Raw genomic sequence first — 23,059 nt, forward strand, 5'->3', positions numbered from 1 at the left:
CTCTCTCTCTCTCTCTCTCTCCTGTCTTCTATTCCTAACCGGGCTCAATCTTCCTGGTCACACGTGTTTTCCTTTCCTCCCCCTCATTTTCTCCTACATCTCTCTCCATTCGCTGCCCCCCCCCCCCACTTCCCCTGTGCTCTGGGGGACTTGTCAATTCCCAGTTCTGTGAGGGACTTTATCTAACAAAAGTGACACTGTAACAGTTTGGAACTGTTAATTTAAAATAGAGGTTTAGGGTTGTCATTATTTTACACCCAAGTGGTGAGAAAAGAAAACTGTATTCAGCATGAAGAATTTGGTCGGGCAGTGCTTTGTGATACACACAATAAACACTAGCCTTTGTACAGAAAGGCCACCAGACTTTTGGCTTCTGGAGACTTTTGACTTTTGGAAGGAAGGTAAAGGTATTTTATCCTTTAGTGCGTTATTATGGATTGAATTCAGGGCCTTGGGCTGATACCCACAGCAAGCAACCAACCACTGATCTATATCCTCAGCCCTTAGCTCTTTTAGATGGAGTCTTCCTATGAAGGTTCAGGCTAGCTTTGAACTCTCAACCCTTCTGCCTCATCCTCCTGAATGATGAAATTGCAAGCATGTGCCACCACTTGGCAAATGGCATTTTGGTAGAAATCAATAAGCAGCAATAAACACATTTAAAAGAGAAACATGCTTATATCAGACAACAGTTTTTCCTCTCTCTTCCTTCTAACCATCCTCAAATTCACTTTGTCCACACAGAACAAGAGTTAAACAAAAACCTTGGTTTCTGTGTAAACAAACACCCAAAGAGATGGAATTGTCAGTTCTGAGTACTTGGGCAGAAAGAACTGTGTCCCAAAAATGTATCACTCTTCCATTCAGAAGGAAGCTGAGATGAAGATACCTCATTTACAAAGTCAGGGGTGATAAATGTAGCAGAGAGGCAGGAATGGCATCTCCAGAACTTTTGTGTCTATGGCAAGTGGTGCCCAGTGGTTCACATATCTTTACATGGTGCAACTCCCTCTTGCCATGTAGTCATGTAGTCATTACCTTCTTTTTAGCTCAGATTTGCTGAAAGTCTATGTAGAATTCATCCTTTAAATTATCAAAACTCAAAGCCACCTGAAGGCTGAAGTGGAAAAGCCACAGATGGAAGAGCTAAAGCAAGGGCATGGGTTCAGAAAGATCCAGAATTCTGGAATCTGGGCCAGAGAGAAGAAGGCTCAGTGGGTGAAAGTGCTTGCTGTACAAGCCTGGTGACCTGATCCAATCACAAACCCACATAATCAGTTCCAAGGAATCTGGCACCCTCACACAGATACACATGCAGCAAAACACCAATGTACATAAAATAAAAATAAACTTTAAAAAGAAACCTAGAATCCTATGGTGTCTCTTCCATCTGTGTCAGGGATCCTTCTGCTCCAGGAGGATCCTCTTTTCTCCTTTTACATTCATGGACAATGCATGTCATCTTGTGTTCCAGCATGTGGGAGACTCAGAGGGGCTATTTCATAGGGCTATTTGAGAGTCCTCTAAGGGAATGCAAAGCAGAAAGTACAAGGCCCAAAAACATCAGGTGATCCTGGCACCTCTCAGGAACCTCAGAACCAGGAGCAAGTATGGGAAAGCTGGAATGGGATGGTAAGAGGATGGGGCAACACAAGCCAGGCTGGTAAGACTGGACCAGAGATATGCTCTGAAACTCTTGAAATGTGGTCCAGGAACCAGGAATTCTACCATCCCACTGGACCCCATGAGAAGAGCATATTCCTTCCTAGAATATCCCTCCTGAGATGGAGAGATAGCATTTGTTTTTTAATTAATTAAAATTTTTCATTTGTTTTACATACTGACCACAGTTTCCCCTCTCTTCTCCTCCTGCTCCCTCTGCCCCCCCTGCTCCCCATCTACTCCCCCATCCACTCCTTCTCTGTTTCCATTTAGAAAGGGGCAGATTTCCATTGGGTGTCAACAAAGCATGGTGCATTAAGTTGAGGAAGGACCAAGCCCCTCTCCTTGCATCAATACTGGACAAGGCAGCCCAGTATGGGGAATAGGTTCCCAAAAGCCTATTCTCTAAAGAGATTCTGATCCCCTTGGAAGTTATATATGACTACAAATGATAGCTAAAAGTACCTAAGAAAAGGCACCCAGCTGCAGGCCACTAAGACACACATAGCACATCCTGAAAAAGAATTCCTGGTGCCACCTTTTCCTTCATGGAGAAGGTCTGGCCATTTGCATTTAGTCATTGCTGATCCTTTTTGCTACTGATGCATCCAGGAAAAACAAAACAAAAGAAAACAAACAAAAAACAAAACAAAACCGATGCTACCTTCCCAGAGGATATATAGCTTTGTGAGCCAGAACTCTTACAATGAGAGTCACAAGAGCTTTTGAAAAGAGGTGATATTCATCCTTATGTCTTGAGATATCATAGCCCAGACAAAGAGGGAAGCCATCCCAGACCTTAACAGACATAGCAGGAATGTGGTCACATGCTGGTTAGAGTCAGAAGTGTCTAACATATTCTCCAAGCTTTGCATGTAGATATGGAAGCAGGCTAACAGTAGAAATAAGGACACATGCTGTTAGTCAGAAGTACCTGGCACAGTCTCCAGACATTACACTTAGATACAGATGCAGGCTAAAGACATGCTTCACCATGGGGTTATTAAAAAGAGAGTGGTTCAGATGTGTCAGCCCAATTTGCTGCTGGCATTAGAGGCTGTGACCATCCACCCAGAAACTGTACTTCCTGAGCTGTAATGATCAAAGCCACAAGAGGGCACCAGTGGCCACAGAAAGAGCGCATCCCTAAAAACCCAGAGGCATCTCCTCATCTCCCTCTTCCTTTTCACATTCTCTAGTCCCTGTACTTTGGGTGCAAACGCCCACCCCTCTGCAGAACCCCATGAGGGGATTGCTCTGACGTAACCAGCTAGAGGGCCAGCACAGTGCGGTGGGGCTGCACAACCCTGGAGCTAAGAAACTGGATTTAGGGAGTGCACCTGAGGCTGGATTTCTCAACTTTGGAAGCCTCAAGGTTGGCACCGTCTTCCAGGTGCCATCTGATGCCAGGCTACATCAGAAAGCCTGTTCCGGCTGTGAAGTGATAGGGGCAATGTGATAGTGATAGGGGAATGCTGGGGTGCATTCCTTAGGAATATCAAGCCAAGAGTGGAGACAGCTGTCTCCCCTGTGCCATGATGCAGCTCTAGGATAAATAGACATCAATTTAAGCGGCTCCAATTTTCCCTTAACAAAATGCTCACTCTTCCCATACATCTTTAACCTGTCATTTCTTGAGTTATTATCTGGTCCAGTGGCCTGCCCAGAAATTACCTTTCATTAAAACCCAGCGCCAGGGTAAATCAGCACCTAACTGTGGAGCATCCTTGGGAAGTCTCTTCTATACATTGGGTGTGAGGAGTACGGTTTTTCCTCCCACCGCCAGTCTAGTGGGCCTACCAGGGAGCCGGCAGGCATTCTGCTTTCTCCAGACTCTCCATCTTGACTCCTCCTTACTACTTCCTTGTCCCCTAGTCCTGCCTATCTTGCTTTCCTATTGGCCAACTGTGCTTTATTCATTAAACCAGTATGAGAAACATATACAGAATGACATCTCCCATTGTCTCCTCTTTTCTGTCTAAAATAAAAAGGATTTTAACCTTAACATAGCAAAATATGTCACACCATAGTTATCAAATAAGAATCACAGTTAACAATATTTAGTCCATTAACATTTAGTAAGATTTAAGAAAATATTCCATCATCTATCCTATATTTGTGAGTCTAAAGTCCTATATGTAACTTATCTTTAATCCTAACTAAGGAAAACTATAACCATAACTATTTGTCTTCAACTCCCTCAAAGACCACAGAAGGATAGTATATAAACTCTAGAAACAACAGAGACAACTCACTGCCTGTTCAGTCACCCGACGTTCTCTTGTAATCTCCCATCTTCAGCCTATAGGCCATAGTGTGTCAAGCACACTCTTCAGCAAAGCAGGAAACTTTAAACTGTCTTCTTGTATTGGCAGTTTGTCAGTCACTTTTCTCTGTGTCCTGCAGACTGTTTGGAAGACTCTTCTATGAAGCAGGAACTCTGTAGCAATGTCCATCTTGAATCAGCAGTCACTTTTCTGTAGGTCCTGCATGTCCAGTTTATACAGCATAAAGTCAAACAGTCCAGACAACAGCAGTATATTGTCCAAATGGCTAGTCTTGCCATATTGAAAGTAAACTCCATAACGAGTTTCTTCAAGGTCCATCTTCCTTTTTGACGCAGGTGGTGTTGCCAGGAGCATTTATGTCTCACTGTCAAGAAAAACCCTAAACCATTTTAAAAGCCATATTCTGTAGGTCTTTGAAAGGTTTGAAGAATGCCTATCTATCTCAAATACATCTCTGTGTATCTAGAAAACCTAACTAACTTAACTCTAAGCTTTGATTCTCAAAGGTAATTATCTATAATCTGTACTACATTATACATTACATTTCTAAATGAGCTATATAAACACAATACCTAAGTAAGAGGAGAAATATACACATCACAAAATTGACCTTAAATTGTATCAATAAATGAAAATCTATTCCAAAACAAAGTAGTCATATCTATACCATAATCCCCTTTTTACCTTTAAAAATATATTGGTTGTGATCATTAGCCATTTATAACCAACCCTATATAAATGAAAACAAACATTTATAAACAATATTTGGGAATTTGGGTGTCAGTCTTTCCAAACTGCTTCCTGCTGGTAGGGGGCGCTGTCATGGGGGATTCTAAGAAGATGCAGAAATCCTGGCTGTAGTCTCTAAGGCTGCTTTGTCCAGCTGTTTTGAATGTAGGATCACCTGGTACTCTGTTTCAGGCGGTCTGGCTTGATCAAGCCACATTAGTCTGGAAGGAATCCACTGCTTTTCATTTTCTGTGGAAACAAAAATAGAAATCCTTTTCCCCAGTAACTTGTCCTTAGACTTAAAATTTTGAATCAAAGCATTTTTAAAATATATAAATTGAATTAATCCAGCAGTATTTCCTTTAACAGTTGTTTCCTCAGCAGTCAAACGATATAAAGACAATATAATGCCATATAGTATCCATATTCTCTCCATCTTTATGTGGCTTTTTTATTACTCTGTTTCTTTAACTTCTATTTTTTTATTTTTTGAGACAGAGTTTCTCTGTGTAACTTTTATCTGTCCTGGAATTCACTCTGCATACTAGGTTTACTTGGAAATCACAGAGATCTGCTTGCCTCTGTCTCCCGAGTGCTGGGATTAAAGGCATGTGCCACCACACCCAGTTCCTCTCTATCTTTTTAAAACCATTTTATTTTTTTCTTTTTCTTCCAAGCCTACGTATATTTTAGACCACACTGTAAACCTTTAGTGTTTTTTCTTAATGTGAATCTGTCTTTACTGTAAATCTTTATCTTTGTCTGGCCACGAGTCTTTATCTGGTAAACAACATTGCTAAAATGAAAATCATAGCTATGTTAGCCGCGGTCTATCAAAGATGGCGACAGGTATTTTTACTGCCAGCACTGAGAGCTGTGGTCATTGCCTTGGTCTGTGCTGCCATCCAGCAAGCATGCTGCCGGCTTGGAGATGTTGGTCACTGCCATTGCCAGCTCTCATACACACCAATAAATTGTTAGCAGTGCTTTTTTAAAGCCATGCGGTTTTTTGCCGCTTATGCTAAGTCAGGAACCTCCCTTAAAGGAGTCAGGCAATCTGCTTGTCTCTCGAAAGTCAGGGTCCAACTGAGAAAAATGATGCTACCAAGAAACCTTGCTTGTCTCTGTTCTTTTGTTTCTAAAACCCTTTTTTAAGCTTTTGTTAAATTTTAAGTGGAACTTCTTATTAGCCACGTGGGCGCCATATGTAAGGAGTAAGGTTTTTCCGCCCACTGCCTGCTCTTGTCCCGCTGCCGCTGCAGCCCCAATTAACACACAGAGACGCTGTATTTGATACAATGCTGTTGGCCCGGTACTAGTTTCTTATCAGCTAGCTCTGTCTTAAGTATTAACCCATTTCTGCTGACCTATGTATTTTCACATGGTCTTCTCTTACTGGGGAGCCGGCCGGCATTCTGCTTTCTCCAAACTCTCCATGCTGACTCCTCCTTCCTACTTCCTCTTTCCTCCTTGTCTCCTAGTTCCACCTATCTTGCTTTCCTATTGTCCAACGGTGCTTTATTCATTAACCAGTATGAGAAACATACACAGAATGACATCTCCCAACAATTGGGACACAGGAAGCATCTAGATTCTGATCGGGTACCCCTCTACCTCCCTCTCCCCCGTCCACTTGTTCTCCCCAAACCACCCCCTGGGCCCTTTTGTTCCTTCCTGAATAGGAGGTGAATGAACAGTTTTGGCTTGGGAAGGTGGTACCAAGTGTGGAAGGAAGTCATTGTGATGACAGAGGGGAGGCCCAGAGGGAGGAGTTTGGGACCCAGGAAATGAACTTTGAAGGCTTAGACCTCAGGGAGCAGGGCTATAAGAGCAAAACTGACAGCATACCGTGTCCAGCTAGGAAGATGGCTCTGCCTTGGGCAGTCTTGCTGGTTCTCTTGGGTTTCCAAGCCCAAGGAGCTCAAACATGGTGTTCTGAAAAGGATGAACCCTACATTGATAAACCAGTCAGTGATCCTGACATAGTGAAGTTTGCTGTGAATACATTCAACAATCAGAGCAAGGATGAGTATGCCTACAGATCCATTCACATCATGAGTTTCTCAAAGGTACAGGTGGGTGACTTTGTACACTACACTTGCTGCTTCCTGATGAAGCAGGCAAGACAGTCTTTATTAGATATTTGCAGTCTCAGGTTGAGTTACATATAAAAAATCAGTGGGTTAGAATTCTTTTCTAACTGATGCATTCTTTTAAATTAAGTCTACTCACATAAAAATTACTATTCTATATTATCATGTTTTATGATAGTACTTAATTAGGTAAATGGTAAGCTTTACGTAGGGAATGGTAGTATACAACTGTAGTTTTAGCACTTTGGAAGCTGTGACAGGAGGATCTGGATTTTACTGTCAAAATAATAATAATAATAATAGTAACTCTATAATAGGTATTTCTAGGGTGAATTCCTACTGAGCAAAGAAAACATTTACACAAAGATTCCATGGACAAAGACTGAAAACATGTCAAAAAACACATTTTAAAGTTTTTGCTAGTGTATATTTGTTATGCACAATAATAGGCTTTTTAATGACAGTTCATAAATGTAGATAGTGTATTTTCATAGTATTCACTTCCCATCTCTCTCTCTTTCTCTTGCTCTTGTCCACCTTCTACCCTTGCTTATTTCTTTCTTCCCCACTCATATCTTTTCTACTTGTCTATTTTGTTGTTGTTGTTGTTCATCAAATGATTTCAGTTACAGTTGCTTCCAGGATCATGGCCAGATTTTGTTTAGAGGACATGGACAACATGCAAAGATATTCAAATATTAAAGCAATGGAGGTCTGGGGAGATGGCTCATTCAGTAAAGCACTTGCTAGACAAACATGATGACAAGAGTTGGGATCCCCATCACCCATGTGAAAAGCCTGACTCTGGGATACACACCCCTAATCCTAGTGCTGGGAAGGCAGAGACAGGAAGGTCCAGAGACAGCATGTTTTTGACCAGCCTAGTCAAGCTGAGCTGCAGTTTCAGTGAGATGTCCTGTGTCAAAAAGTAAAGAGAAGAGCTACTGAGGAAAAACTCCTGGAGTCACTCTTGGCTCCGAGTACACACACACACACACACACACACACCACAAACAAGATTTTGTGAAATTAGAAAAGTGAAAGGAACAGAAACTGACGAGTAGTCAGTGAGAAGTCGCCAGCTGTCTTGTGGCCAGGGACAAACTAATTGTTCTGAGAACCACCTGCCAGCTCAGCTCCATCTCTTCATTCCCTTCTACTCTTGGCCCCCTCAAAGACTTCACTCAGCTCATTGACCACATCAAACCATCTTCCTCACCCTAAAATGCTCCCTGGTGATGAGATGCCTACAGAATGTCCTCAAGATGTCAATACCCATCTCCTAATGCCACATTTTAGTCATGGTTGAGGGATATTTTGTTTTTCCTTGCTCAGCAGAGGAAAAGTAGAGGGGTTTCAGCTCTGCACAGCACCAAAACCTCTGGGAACATCTGCAGAGCACTAGCTGGCCTGTCTTCTGAGCTCTCTTGTGCTAGAGTCTCACCTGTGAGCTATGACTACAGCTTTGCTAGAGGTAGGGTTGACCATGTGGAAAGAAAAGATGGGAAGGGTGAGAGACTAGGGAAGGAATGAGGAGATACAGTGGAAGGAAGCAGGAGGAAGATTTCAGAACACACACTATAAAAACTTATCCATAAAGCCACCATTCCAATCCTCTGTGGTGCATTGAAACACAAGCATTTTCTTGATGTAGGCCAGGTGACAGTATGCTGCAGATATACTCTTTGGTCTTCAATCTCTTTGAGTTGAGTTATCAGTAGAACCACTACTCTCCCAGAGCCTGTCCTCTAGGAATGCATGTATTGGTTCAGGCACCTATTGAGCGTGAAGCCTAGGCCTCACTTGGTAGAGCAGAATGTGGAGACATGAGGTAGAGGATGTATTAGTGGTATATGACTCAGCCTGTGACTTTCATCTCCAAGAAAGAGATGCCAGGCCTTGGAGAAGGTTCAAACTTGGGAGATATTCCTAGCCTTATATTGACCACAGACATGAGGCCCATCTATGAATAGGTATGCTCACTTTAGTCTTTTTTCTGTCTCCAGGAAAAATTATCAGCAACTTTCTTCATGAAGCTGAGGCTGAGAAGGACCATCTGTAAGAAATTCGAGGACAGCCTAGATACCTGCCCTTTTCAAGACAGTCCTGAACTGGACAATGTAAGGCCAGACACTAGCATCCACCCCTTTCACAGTTGTGGGTGCTGCCAGGGGGTTCAGGAGGATGCAAGAGCAGATGGCAGAGACGTGCTTAGAGATCCAAGGAGGGACCAGTGGCAAACTTTCTAGAATCCCTTCCTAAGCCTTAATAGGGAAAGAGTCCCAAAAGGTAGGCTGCCTAGGTCCAAGCTATAAAGACCTGGCCGAGCTTTGCCCCCAACTCTTGCCCACTCCCAATAGTAGCTGCCTATTCCTTGCATGTCATTGCCTCATAATGCTTATGTCTTCTTTGGTCCTGCACATCCTGGACCTAAGTAGCAACTGCTCATTGTTTGGTTGTGATACCCTGGATTCAGGGGAAAGAGCCTAGTGAATGCTATTTTATATTAGAGACCCTTCGCTGACACACAGCTTGAAAGGGGAATGAGAGAAGGGGTCCCACTGACTTCACTTTAGGACCTTTTCTGGGGGACAAGAAAATGGGCAGCCTAATTCTTAGGCCAGCCCCACCCAGACCCCCTGTCAAGAACAATTAATAGTTTAACTAATGACTTAAGTGTGACAGTAGTCAACTCTTGGGACAGAGCATCCCTACTGTTCCTGGGAGCTTGTATTACACACTGAAAGTCCAGAAGTTCTTCTGGGGGCCACTTATTAGATAAGGACAATAACACAAATGACTCTGGATCAAGAGGAAGCCCAAATGCAGACAGCGTACCACTCAAGCAGAGTTTGAGTTGGTGGTTACCCCTGTAGATCAAAGATCAAAGTCTTCCAGCTGCTGGACAAGAAAGGGATAAGGTTGAGTAAACAGTGTCCAGACCACAAACCACAGGCTTCCTGAGCCTCCTCCATCCACTGTTTCATTTTTATTATTCCCTTAGATGTACATCTGCTCCTTCACCATCAGCACCCCACGCTCAAAACAATTCAACATGTTGAAAATTACTTGTCCTACGGGGCCTCCATGACTGGAACCCACCACAAGGAACTACCCACAGCACTGGTCCAAGCCTGCTCCTTTTTCTGAAGATATCTGCCATTCATAGGAAGCGGCAACTACGGGCTTAAGAAGTTCTGTGCTTCTTGCAAGTGTCTGGGGTTTCATGTCCTGGCATTTTAGAAAATTCTCTTTGTACAGATTCATCATATAGAATAGTTCATTAAACACCAGCAAGTTTAATAACCTTTGTGGGCTATGAACATGAGAGTGGAAGCTAAGCACTAAATGGAGTTCTCTCAACAAGATAGCCTGGTGACCATAGTGGCATCCTCCATTTTTATAGACATTAAGAGGTGGCCCACATAGCACAACTAGACCCATCTGAACTGAGGTCTCATGACATGACCCATGTGCTCAGAGAAAAATGATGGTCAGCACTTGTCTCCACTAGGTCATCCCATGTACACTAGGGAGGAAGGCAAACACGATGTCCTTCTCAGGATAGATGATCTTTGCTCTTGAGATTCCCCACATGCCATTCCCCAGGTCTCTGAAGCTGATAGACAATGGGAGGACTGTAGTCTTGCTATCCAGAAAAAGATCTCCACACAGAGAATAGCAACAGCATCTCCTTGGCACTTAAATATCAGGACAACCCTAGGAACTTCTGCACTTGTAAAAGGAGCAGCATTTCATAAACTTCAGAGGGTATATTACACTTAATATTTGAGAAACACTGATGAAGCAGAGGCCACTACGTCCTATCTGAGGCACCTGAACCAGGGTCCAGCATGCATTCCAAAGAAGCCATAGAATAACTATTCTTACCTTTTGGAGTAGCTGATATCCTTGCCAACTGTCCTCATGTTCTTCATTTCTTGGGAATCATAGACTGAATGGAAACTTATCATAGAGGCAGTCTTCCAGTTAAGACTGTTGAGAAGTAAGTGGTGATTAGTTTGGCATTTGGCCATAGTTGTCTGCCTCTGACACTGGGAGACCCTTGGTGTACACCTGTGCCTGGTGTTTGCAAGTACTGATCCCATCGAAAGCACCTGCATCTCTCCCATCTGCCTCAGGGTTTAGCATCGAAAGAATTCCATCAGCAGGCTATTTGTACAATGCAGGTGTATAGAGGTCAAGTCTGGGGGCCACACAACACCATGGGAAAGGAGGCAGATATCAGCCTGCCAATTTCAGGCCATCAAATTACAAAGAAATTTTCATATGAACTCATAAAGTTTTCTTTCAGGATAAATCTCCATGAGCTACACTCTAGAATCTACAAAGAAACTTGCATACACTCTATGTTAAATAACGTACTCTTTTCAGATAATACTTTCGATTCCTTTCCACAAGTATGTGTCCACTATTTATCTATATCTACTGTGGTGGTGTGAATAAGAATGACCCCCGTAGGCTTATATATTTGAATGTTTAATCACCAGGGAGTGCAACTCTTTAATAGAATTAGAACGATTAGCAGGTGGCCTTGTTGGAGTGGGTATTACCTTGTTGGAGGAAGTGTGTCACTGGGAGTGGGCTTTGAGATTTCAGAAGCCTATGCTGGGCCCAGTCTGTCTCTCTGTCTCTCCCACCTCCTCCTTCTTCCTTTCTTCCCTCCCTCCATCCCTCCCTCTCCCTTCCTGTCTGTCTATGGATCAGGATGTAGCTCTCAACTACTTCTCCAGCATCATGCTTGCCATGGTCCCTGCCATGACGATAACAAACTAAGCTTCTAAAACTATAAGCACACCCCCAGTTAAAAATGCTTCCTCTTAAAAAAGTTTTCATGGTGGTCTCTTGACAGCAACAAAATAGTGACTAAGACACCTAACTTTAGAAAGACTATCATTCCCTAGATGCTTATTATAACCCAATGATTATCTTCTCCCACTCCCAGGTTACTAACAAGAGCCAGGATATTTTCATTTCTCATCAGCTACTGGGAACAGTGGTCTTTCCACTCCACACACCATGTTTAGAGTAGCCCATATTTAGGAAACATCCTAGGGTCAATACAAACCACACCACAAGCAGTAGTCACTCATCTGGAGAGGCATTGGTCAGGGCTTCAGAAGGTTCCAGATGAAGAAGAACAAGTCATCTAATGATAAGAAAGGCCCACCTATCACATAGTGCACATATGATCAGATATTTATCCATATACGACATATCTTCAGCTTTCTTCCCCTTTCAGTTTGTAAAATCTTTCTGGTTATGACGCTTATGGTAGCTAGTTTTTGTTTGTGTTTGTTTGGTTTTCATTTTTCAAGACAAGGTTTATCTGTAGCTTTGAAGACTGTCCTGGAACTTGGTCTGTAGACCATGATGGTCTTGTATTCACAAAGATCCTTCTGTCTTTGCCTCCTGGGTGCTGGGACTAAAGGTGTGCACCACCACCTCCCAGAACTTGGGTCAACTTGACACTAGTGAGAGTCATTTGAAAGGAGGGAAGCTCCACTGAGAAAATGCCTGCATAATATCTGGCTATAGGGCATTTTTTAAAAATGGTGATTAGTGGAGGATGAAGCAACCCATTGTGGATGATGTTGTCACTGGGCTGGTGTTTCTGGGTTCTATAAGAAAACAGATTGAGCAAGCCAGTAAGCAATAACCCCTTCAGAGCCTCTGCAAAAGCTCCTTTCTCCAGTTCCTACCCTTTTAGACTTCTTGCTTTGACTTCCTTTAACAGACTAGGACTTTGAATATATAAGCCAAATGAACTTCTACCCCAAGTGGCTTTTGGTCATAATGTTTCATCACAGCCATAGTGACCCTAATGAAGACAATGCTGGAACACAGCTTTGTCATTGAACATACCTGATGCACATGCATATGCTTCCCTGCCCAAATGAAGGCTATGAATTTTATTTTACCTAAAAGTTTTCTTTGTCTTAGTTTTTGTCAGATGTGAGATCCTAAGGAGGCTGCAGCAAATAATAAGGATCTACTTGATCAAGTGCCCATAATGCTCACTGTCCTCTGATGTAGTTGGAAGCCATGGATGAGCTCCTCATAGCAGACTCCACTGATTTCCTGGTGAACTCCTTCACCTCTCTTGAACATCTCCTTAGAGATGCCCCACGTTAAATTATATTTCATCCAGCATATAATGGGAGTGGGCCCAGGTATGAGGCATTGCATAGTACAGGCTTTAATGAATTTGCTAGAGCATACATTCACCAGCCAAAAGAAGCTTTTTTGTGTGTCAGCTGATGAAAGCCAGACCTTTCATGGGCTAGAATCTGGATGCTGGGTATGAAACAACACACTGGGAAAATGGATGTTAAAAGATAATGTAAAAGAGCAAGGAGTGTGACCTAGTGCCTGCCTATCGTGCATAATGAGCAGAGACTGAGCACCAGCACCACAGAAAAACAAAACCAAACTTCTGGAAAGAACCAAACTGAGTTTGTTTCATCGCTCACACTACAGCAAAACTTTAGGACCCTAAACCCTAGGTTCTCATCTCTCCACTGGAGGCCCCTGAAGATCCTCAGTACTGACATTCATTGAAGACCTCAAGGTAATACTAACCAAGAGTTTATTTTCCCCAGAAGCAGAGGATATCCTAGAAACTAACCATTTACCAAGCTTATAGAACAATTCTTTCTAGTGCCCTCATGAAACATATGCCCCCTTCCCTCTCAGCTCGTGCTATTTCTGTGTGGCAGACTAGTGTTGTACTTGGGATCTCACACTCATACCCCAAATAAGAAACATGACTGAATACAGAAAATGACTTGTTCAACCCAAAGCCCTTCCTGATTTTCAAGACACTCTAGTACCTCCATGACAGTCTTTACTTATGCTCCAAGTGCAACTGATTGTTGAATTGCACCTTAACTTTTCTCAAGTTTTACTTTCAGATTACAATCCATTGCTTAAATCTAACAACAAACAAAAACTATTTCTCAAAATTCATAATATAGTGAAAAATAACAATTCGATGGTAACATAAATCCACTATCTGCAAATATCTTCCTACCTGCAATACCTGGAATATTGTATAAAACTTCCTAGTAATTCTTTGCTGGTAATCCGGGACACAAAAGATACACCAGGGGGAACAGTCTATAGGGACACTATAAAATGTGTAGTTTGACCTGGGATCTACCAGGATAGGTCCAGCCCCTATTGGCTGGAAAATGATGGGCCCATGATTCTGGTTCTCCTGGGACCAAGGTAAAGCTTAGATCATGGGGAACAGCCTAGAAATGGGAGAAGGTTTGTAGCCCAGTTCATTAGGACTAACCTAGTTGATATGGTAGGCCAGATTCTCCTGGGGTTGTCTTAGACTCTATAGCCAATAAAACCATCCTTACTCAGGGTAGGGCTACAGTCCCATTTGATACTGAAGTTGGTATGCAGCATAATTTGGCTGTACCTGGGAGTCACCAAGACAAATCTAGTGTTGGCATCCAAAGCAGATTCTAGTCTTCTCTCACCATCAGAGAGGGTGTCTGCTTCCTGAAGATGGGGACAGTTGGAAACGGTGATGTAAAACTGTCTTTCCTGGTCAGTTTGTTCTTTTCATTTCTGTGCTTACGTTAGGTACTAAAATCTCACCTGATTTCTGAAAGTTTGTGAGGATATGTTCATGTGCACACACTTGCTCAAATCGAGGTTTCTATAGATAAATACGACCAACCTCTCCCACCAGCTAGCTGATATCACGCAGAGATTATTTTAAGATTTACTTTATTTTTAATGATGTTTTGGCATGGTATTGCAGATATAAGTTCAGGTGCCCACTGAATCCAGAATAGGTCCCTGAAATTCAAGTTCAGGTTCTCTGTAAGAGCAGTACGTGCTCTTAACTGTTCTCTCTCTCCTCTCTCTCTCTCTCTCTCTCTCTCTCTCTCTCTCTCTCTCTCTCTCTCTCCCCCACAGTCCAATGATTTTTAATAAGCATTTAAGTGTCCTTGTTACTAATCTTGGGAATTGAGTTTTTCAAGTTCTACAGTCTTAACTATTTTGTGGACACCTTGCTTGATTAAGAAATTAAGGAATCAGCAATTCTTTAGCAAATCTAAACTCTACTTGATGTGGCATGAAAGCCACTCTGGAGACCACATGTCCTGGGGTAAAAGTGGCAGAAGCTCAGCCTGGGCCCCATCTTGGATGTTTGATACCCTGGGAGACTGTAGCCATTCTGTGCCCCATGTTAGATGTTTGATACCCTTGGAGACTATAGCCATTGTGCTTCTGGACTTGTGTGATAACAATTCCGATACATCTTACTTATATCTCCTGCTGCCCCCCACCCCAGGAACTTCAAACTGCCCCTACCCCGAGCTCATGGTGCTTCCTCTAAAAACATGCATGGAATGTGTTCAGAAATGCAGTATTTAATGAGCTATTCTAAATGATGAAACAAAAGAAATATGAATTGCTCCACACTCCCAGTCTTGACACTACACAGTGTTACAAAACAAGGAACATGAGAGAATAGGGCCCTGTCAAGGATAACTTCTTCATGGATGCAGAGAGAAGTGCAGGGCCAGTCCATGGATGACTCTGGTCAGAGGAACTATAAGCACACATACTTGTAGAGCTTGAATTGTGTTACCCAGGGAAAGGTACCGATAGTGAACAGGCATGTGAAGGTCTGTGGGAAAAGAATAAGAGAAGACAGTGAAAGGAGAAGGGGAAGGACATTTGTGGCATGTGCTCCAAAAACCATCCATTTTACCTTTTCCCTTCCATGGACCAATAAGTAGGAGAAGGAAAAAAGGGCCTTCAGACATGACTACCCAGTGAACCTGAACCCTGGGCAAGAGTTGACCAGAATCTTGATATGAAGCTTTGTGTCAACCCTGGGTACTTGTTTCCACACATGCACAGTAGACAGTGACCTCTAGAAGAATATCTAGGATGTCCTTGTGTGATTCACGTACCTAACAGCAATGGCAGAAAGCACCCTGTCAGAATTAGCCAGTGTGATGGTTAGTTTTCACTGTCAACCTAACACAGTCTAGAACCATCTGTGAAGAGCATTTCAGTGAGTGATGGCCTAGATCGGGCTGGCCTGTGAGAATATCAGTCGGGCATTGTCTGAATGACATTAATTATAGAAAGACCCAGCTTACTATGGGTGGCACCATTCCCCGGGTTTGGAACCTGAACTGTATTAGAGTGGAAAAAGTGAGCCAAGTAGCAGAAACTTTCATGCATTCATTTTCTTCTACTTGTGACTGTAGATGCCATATGACTAGCTGCCCCAGTTCCTACTGTCCCACCCTGTCTCTGTAGCATCCACATCTGTAAAAACTATGAAGGCCGGTATCAAGCCTCACATTATTCAGACTGTAGCTCATCTGAAAGGGGCAAGTGTCCAGGCTTTCCTCAAATTGCTTGCACAGGGTTCTACGCAGCTGAAGCTTCATGGAGTAAACAGTAGGAAAATTCACCTGCAGACAGAAAAAGATTAAAGTGAACAGACTCTTCCTGGCTCTTAAGAAGTTCTGTGACTATGTTCAGTGTGTGAAGAGATCCAGATTCACTTCCATTTGGTGTTCGAGACCTAGCATCTGCTCTATGAAGGACAGAATCCAGGGAGGAAATCTCTAGAGTAGAGAGTTAAGAACCAAGAGTAGGGACCAGTTGGTAAAGCAGAGAAGTCAAGGCTGAGTGTATTATCCCCAGGCCCTGCAACCCACATTCAGCCGTAGGAAACCCAGACTTCACTCTCAGCAGACATCCGAACCTACACCTGCACTCCAAGAGGACACAGGGTATGTTCTGGGAGGGTAGTGGCTCTACCAGTGTTGGCTCGATAGTCAGCCCTAAGACATGGAGCCAGATCCCCTGATACTTTCTCAGCTGAGCTGCAAGTACAATACCTGCATTATAAGTCCAGCCAAGGTTAGTGTTTCAGGAGCAGCCTTGTTCCTTTCACAGTATGTCCTTCTGAAAACCAGCTAGGTGCTGCACAGGGACCTCAGATGCCTCAACACTGGACAGGGCTGGAGCCCCTCTGCCTTCCCCTTGCCAGGGAAGGAGGAATAGACTGCCCTTCCCCCCATGGCCATAAATACAGCATTGAAGATGAGCATTGCTACCCTGACTACATTCTGTAGGGGCATTATAGGATGATGAAGAGGGTCTGATGTGGTCCGTGAGCAGAGTGGGTCAGCCAGGTGCCCAGAGCAGGGTAATTCAGAGGAGGAGCTGTCAGGTGTTCAAGAGAGATAGTGGCTCTCTGTGCTCTGTGAATCCTGTTTCTTTTTGTTTCACTCTGTCCATTCTTACCAATTACTGTTTTGTTTTGCTTATTTTCAATTTTGTGTCTGGCATATTTTTCAGCTTCATCCATAGGCACTTTTTTGTGTGTGAATCTTTTACTTAGTAAGTGGCTTTATCTGCTTAGAAATATCTGCTCTGCGAGCTCTAGAGACACAACCGGCTAGTGCAAGGTAGTTACACAGAAATGTGTGCCCAGATGGCTCATCAGGTAAAGTCACTTGCCACCAAACCTGACATCCTGAGCTCAATATTCAGTTTCTACGCAGTGGTAGGAAGAAGCAACTCCCCAGTTTATTCTCTGACCTTTGTGTATATCAACAGACACACACACACACACACACACACACACACACACACACACACACACACTGAATGAATGAAATATAACAAAAAACTTTTAAAAAAGAAATGTTCATTCTAAACTTACTCATTTAAAGTGTTTCAAAGCAATAAAAATGGCATATGGATCTGGTTTGTGGATAGCAAATGATCCAATTTTAAAAGAATTTGTAAGGAAAACATAGGTTAAACCATCGAAACTAACTGAATTAGGTTATGTCTAACCTGCAAAAGGGGTGGATTGCCCTCTCCTATCCCTCACTGAGGAGCAGGTACATTCAGTCAGGGCAGCTGAGGATGTGGTCACTTACCTCCTCCCGCCAGGAACTCAGGACATGCTCTACCCTGTAGGCGTATTCCTCCTGACTTTTCTGGTTGAATGTGTTCACCGCAAACTCCACTGTGGGAAGAAAATAAGCAAAGGTGATGTTTTCCTCATTGGTCTTCGAGACAGGAGTGATGGAGAACAGGAAGCTTAGGAGAAGTAGCAGCATGGCGCGAGGGAATGTTTTCCTTTCCCCTGGACAGGACATAGTGTCAGAATTCTACAGCCACTGCTTTGCCAGTCTTAGCCTTTAGTCCCACAGGAGTTTATCTGGCACAACTCTAGCCCATAATCTCTTCAACTTGGGCACAGACTCCACCTTCTCAGTTGCCTCTCTGATTTACACCCACTCCTATTGTTGTTTTCTCCAACAAAGGTTTTGTTGTTGTTGTTGTTGGGCTTTGTTTTTGTTTGGTTGGTTTTGAGACAGGGTTTCTCCATGTGCCATAGCTATCCTAGAACTCACTGTGTAGACCTGGCTGGCCTTGAATTCAAAGATCTGCCTGTCTCTGCCTCCTGAGTGCTGGAGTGCCACCACACTTGGCAACAACAAATCGCCTCCAGTACCAGAAAGCAGAACACAGGACACCAACAGGATGTACTGGAGAGAATCAACCAAGGGGGAAGAAAGAGGATCCTCTTATGTGGGCCAGCCACATCTGCTCCTGATCTTCATTGAGACAGAGGAACTATTGTCAGAATGCTGCAGATTCAGATGCTAAATCAAAGACACAACACCATACATGTTAGTAGAAAACAACAAGGCAAGGAGCAACTGAGCTGGAAAGGATAAGAGACAAGAGTAGTCTTTGTGGCTGAGGAGGGATAGCTGCTAGCGGCTCATGAGATATGCTCACTCAAAGCCTGCCTGAGCACCAGTGGCCTGGGGCCTATGGAATTAGGCTAAGAATGAAGACCACTGTCCTGCATCACTTCCCTGTTGCTTCATAGATTTGGTCCAACTACTGGCAGAGAAGTTGGTGATGTGAAGACAATGGACAGGCAGTTCAGTGAGAGACCATGTCCAAGGAAATAGGTGTGAGTGATAGAGAGACACTTGACATCGGCTGTGGTCTCTGTGTGCATGTATACAATCATACATGCATGCACATGAACTTACACACACACCATCTTTTATTGCTGACCACATATCTTCCAAATGCCTCTAGTGAAAAGGCAATGAAAAAACTCATCAACAATAGTAACTACAGTAAAAGTACTTAGTCACATCTAGTGGGAAGGGTATCTGAGAAAAGACAGACACAGACTGAAATTAGGAGAAATATTTAGGAAGTTAAAATAATTTACAGCACAATGCATGCCTGTAATCCCAGCACTGAGGAAGAGGGGACAGAAAAGGACTATGAGTTCAAGGCTAGCCTGGGCTGTGTACTTAAGACTCTGCTCTCAAAACCGACAACAAAAAAGCAAAAAATCAAAGATGCAGAGAAAGAAGTTACCATAGTCATCACCTCACATACACCTATCAATGAGTTAGAATATAAAATAGAACCAGTGACCAGAGCAAGCCTCAGCCATGTTGGTAGAGTTTAATACATCCTTCATTTCCCAAACACCGAAAGTAAGAAAGCTGAGTAGGACAGAAGCCAGAGAGGCCTGGGCAGGTACAGTCAGATGACCTGTTTAAGTAGTTTTACAGACTGTAAATTACCCCACCCAATGGGAGTATAAAGTTCTTTTTATCTTTTGCAAATAATATAAAATGTTTACCATCACCATATTTTTAGTTATTGAAATATATATCTCCAGAAGTTTGGTGCTTCATGTTCTCCCCTTCCCATCTCTACCTTTTTCCTGTTCTAGAGCGGGACTTGGAAGGAGGAAGTCTCATAGGTGTACACAGAGCAGCTCTAAGGAGACTACCTGGGCTGAGCTGTATGTACATGAGTCCAAGAAAGCCTTTCTGTTCTCAGCTGAGGTGGGAGGACTTGTTTCATTTTGTAGCAGCAACTATCTCATCCTAACAAAAAAGGAATTCTAACCTCAAGTAGGCTACTAGTCACAAGAGTAGAAAACTGTCCATGCGCACACATGAACTTGTGTGTGTTTCTTAGACAAGGACAGGGGACAAGGGATAGGAGGCTACTCACTGACTCAGACTAACAAGTGCCTGGTGAGAAATAGAAAAGCTTATCCTAAACCCAGCGGGAAGGAAGGGATTGTACATAAGAAGCTAACCACCCCCAAGGCTAGCAGAGTAAGGAGAAGATGACCATGGCATCAGAACCAGGACAGGATGGAGCTCACTGGATTCTAGGAGACCACACTGCATCATGGCTGTGCTTAGAGCCTGGAGCTAAAAGCTGGGATCAAGTACTGGACCCTTTGGGTCAGTCCCTTCTTCATTCATGGAGCTCAAATTGTTTGCACATTACTCACAAAGCATTCGCTCTGCTTCCCTAAATGTCACCCATGTAAATGAGATCAGGAATTAGGATTCCCCTGTTTCTGTCCCCCAACTTAATACCAAACAACAGGTCTATTAACAGTTGATCAATTAGTTCCCTTCATGTGTCATCCTTATTGCTGTCATTCTTTAAGCCAGTGCCTCTGCCTACCCACCTCTACCCTCTCCACACGCTGCATGTACCAATCCATTCCGTCTTTGCCGTATGGCTCTTATTTGGCAAGAGTCCCTCAGATCCAGGGCCCAAGCACCTGCTGATGTCACAGTACCACATGATGTCATGCTGTGTTCTCTCTCCAGAGTCAGAGGCCCAACTGCGTACCCAGAAGCATCCCAGAAAGGCCTTGCAACTCCATCTGCACCCTTCAGTGTCCATCCCTTGTTACCCTGCACTGCTCCTCTGTTCCTGGCCTGCACTTTTTTCTCTGTCACTTTGCTTTCTTTCCCTTGAGCTTTGTCTAGCCTTTGATTTTTTTTTTCCTCCTCATCCTCTCAGTATTCTCAGCAATGATCTCTTTACTAGTGGATTCTCATGTGCCTTGGTAACAAGTTGTTTAGTATAAACTTTGCTGTCTTCACGCCTCTTTATGTTGAGTGGCCCCATGCTATGACCTCACACTGCCTTTACCTATCTCCTTCCTGGAGGTGGGGCCCATTTCCTCCCTGATTTGCAATGGGAGCATATAGTTTATTCCCATCTTTGTCTTTTACTGTCAGATACTGTCAACTACGTACCAAGAGCAATTTCCAGCCCACCATCTGGTGTACTAATGCGGTTTATTGAACTGCAATTACACGCCTTTGTTTATACATTGCTCATAAGTGTTCTCATGACACAGGAGTATCGCTGAGTTATATGGCTCCAAACACCAAAATAGTTTACCTTTTTATTTTATTCCTGCCAGAAATAGTGTGCTTAACACTTGTTCCGAATATCCAGTTATGGTCTCTGTAGCCTCTGACATATCAGAGCACCTCAGTTATCCGTGGTAGCTGCATCCATTGGGAACCTATGAGCATGAGTATGCAGGCCCTTTCTTGTACCTTGGTCTCTACCTGGGTACATCTTGTCTCATGTTTCTTCCTTTACCTGGAAGAGAGAGGTGTTCCACTGTTCAGAAGAAGAACCATGATCTTTCTTCACTAGCATCTCACAAGATATATTCTTTCTGTGATAAGAGGACTAAATGGGCAGAACTGGCCAAATGTCTCAGCCTTGTTACCTATAGTGGGGAACATGCATGAAAGCCAGAGATCCAAGTTCTGTGGAATTAGACTGAGCACACCCTGGCCAGCCTGGACAAATTGTTAAGGCAAGGATCAAGACTTTCTAGAGAACTGACAAACAGAAAAGATGGAGACTATGACAACAAAGACCACTTGCCTGGATGTTGTAGGTATTACGACTTGCATAGGAAATTAGCAAGGTGTCTCAGCAGGCAAAGGCCTTGCTGCCAGCCTTGAGGACCTGAGTTTGATCCTCAGAACCCATATGGTGGGAGGACAACAGACTCCCCAAGGCATACACACATGTGTTCACACACACATACACAATAAACAAATGTACATGGTGTCTAAAAGACATCTCAGATAAGATGGCTGGCAGCAGAGTGGTAAGAAACTTCCGGAACTCTGCTCTATCGGTAGGACATGGTGGTTTCTGTGACTCTCAAAAAAAAAAAAAAAAATGCTGATTTGAAAGTCACAGGAACTCACATCCCTTTAGTTCCTTTCCCAGGAACGTTGATTCTGTGGTTAATTATTAGTACAGAACAGGCCTCCTTTCAGTGGAGAAGGGGAAAGACAGCAAAGAGCTACTTTTTCAGGACACAGATAATGAAAAGCTACTTTTCCAGGGGGCACAGGGAAGACAGAAGCAACATTCCCTGGGAGAAAGACAAGGGGATATTCTCTGGAGAATAGTTTTCAGGTGGCTTCAGTCAAATGTGTCTTTCTAAGCCTGTGGGAAGCAACATATTCCACAGCCACATGGCCTTCGGAATGAGTAAATGTAAAATCAGCTGAGAGGGTGCAGCCTTGAGGGTTCTCTCATATCCCCTTGCTATCAGCTCTGCCTGACCTGAAACTGTCCTTTCCAGGTCCACAGACCTTTCTATCTGCTGCTCCTCCCTAGTCCACAATACACATTTGCACAAGACTTAGAACACCTAGGACAAATTTAAAGGGATATTTGAATAGTACTCCCATGAGGAGGATATGTATTTTAGTCCCGATGATATGAAACAGGACTCCTCCTTAGTCCTATGATCCTTATGGTTAGAGACCAGCTGATCTTTTGAACAAGGTCAGAATGAGACATTTTGCCAGCACATATGTGCTGCTGATTGGTTAAATTCCCTGAAAATAACTCATCTTTAAAAATAAGAATGAGCATTAAGGGCCTGGGGAGATGGCTCAATTGGTAAGCGGCTTGCTTTGCAAGCCTGAGGATCCAAATTTGTACCCACAGCCAGTCATGGTGGCACATGCCTGTGATCCTAGCCATGAGGAGACAGAGACAAGAGGATTTCTGGAGCTCACTGGCCAGCAAAGTGTTGCCAAATCATTGAGCTCTGGGTTCAGTGATACCTTGCCTCAAAAAAAGAAGGTAGATATTGATAGAAGAAATACTTGTGTACTCACATGACACAATCAATGTACATATGCATACAGCAATACCATCCTACATATATGCAAAAAAGAATTCATATCAAAAATTAGAGCAGAGATGGATAACCCAACAATAAAAGCACTGGATTTGGCTGACCCAAATATAGTGTACCACCTGATGGAGATGGCATGGTGTAGCAGAGCTCAGGGTGTGAATGGATGAGATAGAAGTGAACTGAGAACATGAGACCCCATTTTCTGGGACCCAGGT

The 23,059-nt window shown here is 43.4% G+C and overlaps 2 protein-coding genes across 2 annotated transcripts; one reads left to right on the top strand and one right to left on the bottom strand.

The window, feature by feature from the left end:
* The first annotated feature begins 6,544 nt into the window (after positions 1 to 6,544).
* On the top strand, positions 6,545 to 9,948 carry LOC127221195 (cystatin-9-like). Its single transcript, XM_051183113.1, has 3 exons — positions 6,545 to 6,754; positions 8,779 to 8,892; positions 9,777 to 9,948. The coding sequence occupies exons 1-3, from the start codon at positions 6,545 to 6,547 to the stop codon at positions 9,861 to 9,863; spliced, it is 411 nt and encodes a 136-aa protein (XP_051039070.1). The 3' UTR covers positions 9,864 to 9,948.
* A 5,373-nt stretch (positions 9,949 to 15,321) lies between these two features.
* LOC127221196 (cystatin-9) lies at positions 15,322 to 17,958 on the bottom strand. Its single transcript, XM_051183114.1, has 3 exons — positions 17,737 to 17,958; positions 16,138 to 16,251; positions 15,322 to 15,449 (listed from the first exon to the last, which is right to left on the bottom strand). The coding sequence occupies exons 1-3, from the start codon at positions 17,956 to 17,958 to the stop codon at positions 15,372 to 15,374; spliced, it is 414 nt and encodes a 137-aa protein (XP_051039071.1). The 3' UTR covers positions 15,322 to 15,371.
* Between the last annotated feature and the right edge of the window lie 5,101 nt (positions 17,959 to 23,059).

The sequence above is a fragment of the Phodopus roborovskii genome, unplaced genomic scaffold (assembly GCF_943737965.1).
Source record: "Phodopus roborovskii unplaced genomic scaffold, PHOROB, whole genome shotgun sequence".
Classification (NCBI taxonomy): Eukaryota; Metazoa; Chordata; class Mammalia; order Rodentia; family Cricetidae; genus Phodopus; species Phodopus roborovskii.

Coding starts and splice junctions, on each gene's coding strand:
- LOC127221195 (XM_051183113.1), top strand. CDS start 6,545: ATGGCTCTGCCTTGGGCAGTCTTGCTGGTTCTCTTGGGTTTCCAAGCC. Junction 6,755..8,778: donor TGAGTTTCTCAAAGGTACAG/GTGGGTGACTTT, acceptor TTCTGTCTCCAG/GAAAAATTATCAGCAACTTT. Junction 8,893..9,776: donor ACAGTCCTGAACTGGACAAT/GTAAGGCCAGAC, acceptor TTATTCCCTTAG/ATGTACATCTGCTCCTTCAC.
- LOC127221196 (XM_051183114.1), bottom strand. CDS start 17,958: ATGTCCTGTCCAGGGGAAAGGAAAACATTCCCTCGCGCCATGCTGCTA. Junction 16,252..17,736: donor TGAGTTCCTGGCGGGAGGAG/GTAAGTGACCAC, acceptor TTCTGTCTGCAG/GTGAATTTTCCTACTGTTTA. Junction 15,450..16,137: donor TGAGCTACAGTCTGAATAAT/GTGAGGCTTGAT, acceptor CTTTTCCCACAG/ACCTTCACATGCCTGTTCAC.